Source organism: Penaeus vannamei, chromosome 29, assembly GCF_042767895.1.
Source record: "Penaeus vannamei isolate JL-2024 chromosome 29, ASM4276789v1, whole genome shotgun sequence".
In the NCBI taxonomy this organism is placed as follows: domain Eukaryota; kingdom Metazoa; phylum Arthropoda; class Malacostraca; order Decapoda; family Penaeidae; genus Penaeus; species Penaeus vannamei.
Genome location: NC_091577.1, coordinates 30,598,205 through 30,603,204, shown reverse-complemented (window position 1 = coordinate 30,603,204; position 5,000 = coordinate 30,598,205). Strand labels below are relative to the sequence as shown.

At 38.8% G+C, this 5,000-nt stretch overlaps 1 protein-coding gene across 1 annotated transcript in view; it reads left to right on the top strand.

Moving 5' to 3' along the window:
- Nucleotides 1-4,996, top strand: part of LOC113829081 (galactosylceramide sulfotransferase) — a gene marked incomplete at its 3' end in the record, with an annotated part of 11,318 nt that extends 6,322 nt beyond the window's left edge. The window contains exons 9-10 of the mRNA XM_070142466.1: nucleotides 3,353-3,580; nucleotides 4,400-4,996. Coding sequence (XP_069998567.1) covers nucleotides 3,353-3,580; nucleotides 4,400-4,996 — 825 coding nt within the window. The remainder of the gene's footprint in view (nucleotides 1-3,352; nucleotides 3,581-4,399) is intronic.
- Nucleotides 4,997-5,000: the final 4 nt, after the last annotated feature.

Below are 5,000 nucleotides of genomic sequence, written 5' to 3'. Positions count from 1 at the left end.
AAAATCGTCAAAAACAGTCACTACGGCTTGTTATACGAGTAGATAAATATTCGCAATGTGTTAAGACTTATTCCCCTTCGTAGTGGGGGACAGGAGTAATTGTTAGAAATAGTAATAGTAATGATAATAGAAAAATACAATAGATGTAATGAGTAATGATGGTGAATTAAATGAGGTTTAGTAGATAATGAAAATAAAGATATAAGATATTTAAAGGTCTTTTACATATTCTGTTACACAAAAAATTGATTAATCAGAAAAAAATTATAATAATAATAAATGGGGCAACAGATTAAATCTGCTATTAAATAGGTCTTCCAAACTGGGAGTTTCGAATTAAAATAATAACATGAAAATGCTCTTCGAATAATCCCAGGATGGCTTTAATATAATAATAAGCAACTGGAATTTATCGTCTAGAGAATAATATAGCTAATATACCCCAGTTGATTCCTAGCTTGGTAGTTTATTTCATCTATTACCGACAATATTTGTAGTTTAATAAGAAAATTTGATCGAGATCACTCATTTCTGTCGCCCATGTTGACGGTTTGTTTACAATTGTGACGTCATGAAACTGTAGCAGGCTTCCTCTGGAGGTAGTTTGAAAATGTTTGGTATCTGTACGTAGTCATACAAAGATATCTGATTAAGAAGGTCCATCAAAAACAGGAATGAACAAAAAGTTTTCAGACTTTTCAAGAAATTTGAAATATCTTGCTATCAAAAGTGAGTCATAGTTTACTATTGCTAAACCTGTACTACTGCTACTGTGTTGTGCAGTGGCAAAGTGCTGGTCTTGCAATCTTGCTTAAATGCGTTCGATCCTGCGCGCTACCAATGGATTGTAACCCCAGCTATTCTTTGCACACAGGGGAAGATTTAAAAAAAAGTCACAGTAAAGAATATCCATTGTAACGTGGAACTGAACTAAATCTTTAAAATCTTTTAAATCTCTTTAAAAGTGCCTTCCACAGATAGTCAAGGTTTACTACTACTACTAGGACTACTACTACTGTTACCACGTAAAAGGGCCTTTCACTGATATTCATAGTTTATGCTGTACTTCTTGGAGGACTGAAACGAATATTTTTAAGCATGCTTCATTTAAAAGTTTTGCTTTCCTTTTTTCACTATCGTAACGAATCACGACTGATCAACTAACTAAGCTGAATATGTGTGTGTTGGGAGATTAGTACATCCACATCGCCTACATGATTTGATCTCATATTTTAATTCAATATTATACAAATACTAAAAAATAAAGGAAATATTAATACAGATAAACCGACATGATATTAGCTACAAGTAGGGACGAATTTGTGTTTTCCTCCACATCCAACTTCCTGTCAACTACACTCTTTCGAACTCATTAGTCGAACTCATTAGTGGCGTGTAATAGCATGTAATTTCCATTTTTATTTCTTTCGTTTTGATAATTTCCGATTTGACTCATAGTATGTTAAACTCAGGTGAACACACGATCACTGGAATTCACAACGTAAGTTTTAAGGTGAAAGAGAGGCATTGGTCACTTAAAAATTGATGCCATGTACTTAAAATCTAACAACCATCTGAATGATATCTGTTGCTTTCAAATCATTATAAAACCATTAATAAAAAATCAAAGAAATCAAGTGCTATTGTCCTGAGAGTAATTAATAACTAATTGATTTAGCTGTTCAGAAAATAACCTCATTATAATAGTAGCTTCTCTCAAAATCACCAAATCACAAAAAAAGTTAGATACATAAGAACACTAATTTCAACATCCATTACATGCCAAAGCGAGGTAAGACTAACCTGAGTCAAGCTAAAAATAGATTTCATCATAAATAGTTCTATACTGCATGTCCAGCAGCACTGAATAAACATCGTTAGGAAATTATGCTAAACATTCTGACACAAAGGATGTTTTTTTTTTTTTTTTTTTTTAATATAGTTAATAACGCTACGAAATGATTGTTTTGTGTGATGTTCCAACTACTTATGAACATGTGAGGCTTATCTGAACAATGCAAGACATATTGTTTACAGGTATAAAATCATCATGAATTCCGGAACAACTATTCGAGACATGAAAAAGCGAAGCAAATTCGAAACTAAGATATATATATATATATATATATATATATATATAAGCATATGTACATATAATATTCATATATGTATATATAATATTCATATATGTATACATATATATATATATATATATATATATATATATATATATATATATATATATATATATAAATATGTATATATATATATATATACATATATATATATATATATATATATATATATATATATATATATATTTTTTTTTTTTATGTATTATCTTTTACTTATTTCTTCATATGAAATGGGAAACAAAGTGAACGTAAAAAGATCACCGGACTTACGAGGTAAGAGGGAACTAAGACGCTGAGACCTTATATGGTGCGCTATCTGGCACCTGATAAGACGGTCCAAGGCGAGAAAAAGTTTATTGATGGATCTGTATGGCAATGAAATATATTAACTTATATACGAACATACACACTCTCTCACGCACACGCACATACTCTCTCTCTCTCTCTCTCACGCACACACACATGCTCTCTCTCTCTCACGCACATGCTCTCTCTCTCACGCACACACACATACTCTCTCTCTCACGCACACACACATACTCTCTCTCTCTCACGCACACACACATACTCTCTCTCTCTCACGCACACACACATACTCTCTCTCTCTCACGCACACACACATACTCTCTCTCACGCACACACACATACTCTCTCTCACGCACACACACATGCTCTCTCTCTCTCTCATGCACACACACATGCTCTATCTCACGCACACACACATACTCTCTCTCACGCACACACACATACTCTCTCTCACGCACACACACATACTCTCTCTCACGCACACACACATGCTCTCTCTCTCTCTCACGCACATACACATGCTCTCTCTCACGCACACACACATACTCTCTCTCACGCACACTCACATACTCTCTCTCACGCACACACACATGCTCTCTCTCACGCACACACACATGCTCTCTCTCTCTCTCACGCACACACACATGCTCTCTCTCACGCACACACACATACTCTCTCTCACGCACACTCACATACTCTCTCTCACGCACACACACATGCTCTCTCTCACGCACACACACATACTCTCTCTCACGCACACACATACTCTCTCTCACGCACACACACACACTCTCTCTCTCACTTACACACATATACTCTCTCTCACGCCCACTCACAAACACAAAAACAAACAAACCACGAACCACCCCAAACAACCTCACGGCCTGCCCGCCCGCCCGCCCCGCCCGCAGCCGAGCCTGATCCCCCGGCGCCTCCTTCCGCCCGAGGGCAAGGCGGACATCTTCGCCCTCCACACCCGCGTCGCCTTCGAGGAGCAGATGAAGGTCCTGCACAGCGACGCCCGCTGGGTCACCGTCCTTCGGGAGCCGGCCAGTCAGTTCGAGTCCTTCTACAACTACTTCAATCTCAAGAAGTACTTCAAGAAGGATCTCGCAGAGTTCAAGGATATCCCAGTTGCCGTGAGTTACAAGATGATTTTATTTATTAGTTATTATTATCATTATATTGTATAAACCTGTTTCTATATGTTACTTTTTTTTCGTTTTTTTCTTTTTCTTCTCATTTTCTCTCTCTGGACCTGAGAAGATTCATCATTATCATGACCCATGAAAGGGTATCAAGGAAAGATGCAGGCCCCAGAGATGTAACAAGAAAAATTTAAGAACAGGCCTAATAAATCATCACATGTGGTTTGTTTCATTGAATAAAAATTGTTACATGAAATGTACAGCTACACAAACAAATATTAGATTTACGTGCTAAACATTCTGACACAAACTACGAAATTGTTATCCCATATTTTCCAACTACTTTCTGGGTATGTGAGGCTTATCTGAGTATTGTAATTCATATTCCATCATTGAAATTACCTGGATGTTGCATTACAGTCCAGTTTTCCGAGATTTTTTCTTAAGCGGTTGTTGTAAGAAGACTCTCATTAGGCAATGTAGAATAAAATGAAATCACAAAAGGCTCATTAGACGAAAAGGATTCATCCTTAGTTTTCAAATCAACTTAAAATAGATTGAATATGATCCCTAATACTAAATGTATATGAATATTTGGAGAGAAGCTCAAGAAGTGAATATTCAAACAATTTCGACAGAATTGGAAGAACAGATTTTGGTCGGTCTTAGGAAACGTTTTGGTCTCTTAGGAAATAGATTTTGGTTTGTCTAAGGAAACAGATTTTGGGCTATTTAGGAATATATAGTGGTTATTCTTACAAAACACATTCTGATCTATCTCCGTTTAAAGTGCCTAATCGCTTGTTCCAGAACATCTCCCTTCCCAGGTACAAGGGCTTCTTCGGCAAGAACCAGATGACCTTCGTGATGGGTTACCCAGACTCCATCTCCGGCGAACCCCTGCGCCAGGCTGTTGAGGAGCTCGACCGACTCTTCGACCTGGTGCTGATCTACGAGCACTGGGACGAGTCTCTGATCCTGCTGCGCCACCTGCTGTGCTGGAGCCTCCACGACGTGGTTGCCTTCAAGAAGAACAGTCGCGGCAAGAGAAAGAAGCTCGCCCTGGACCCCGAGATGCGAAGGACGCTCCGGGAGCTGAACTACGCAGACGTCGAGCTCTACGAACACTTCCTGGCCAAGCACCGTCGCGAAGTGCTTGCGTTCGGGGTTGACAGGATGGCCAAGGAAGTCCTTTCGCTCGGGAACCTCCGGGACGAGTACAGCCGCCATTGCGCAGCGAGGAAGGAGGCGAAGAGGGAAGCTCCGGAAGGAAGCGAGAAAGGAACCCAAGCAAAGGGATCTGGGGACACGCTGACTGAGTCTTGTTACACTCTCTCCCTCCCCGAACTTCCATTGGTAGAAGCTGTGAGGGAGAAACAGATTCGTTTGCTCAACAAATCCAAAGCATTAA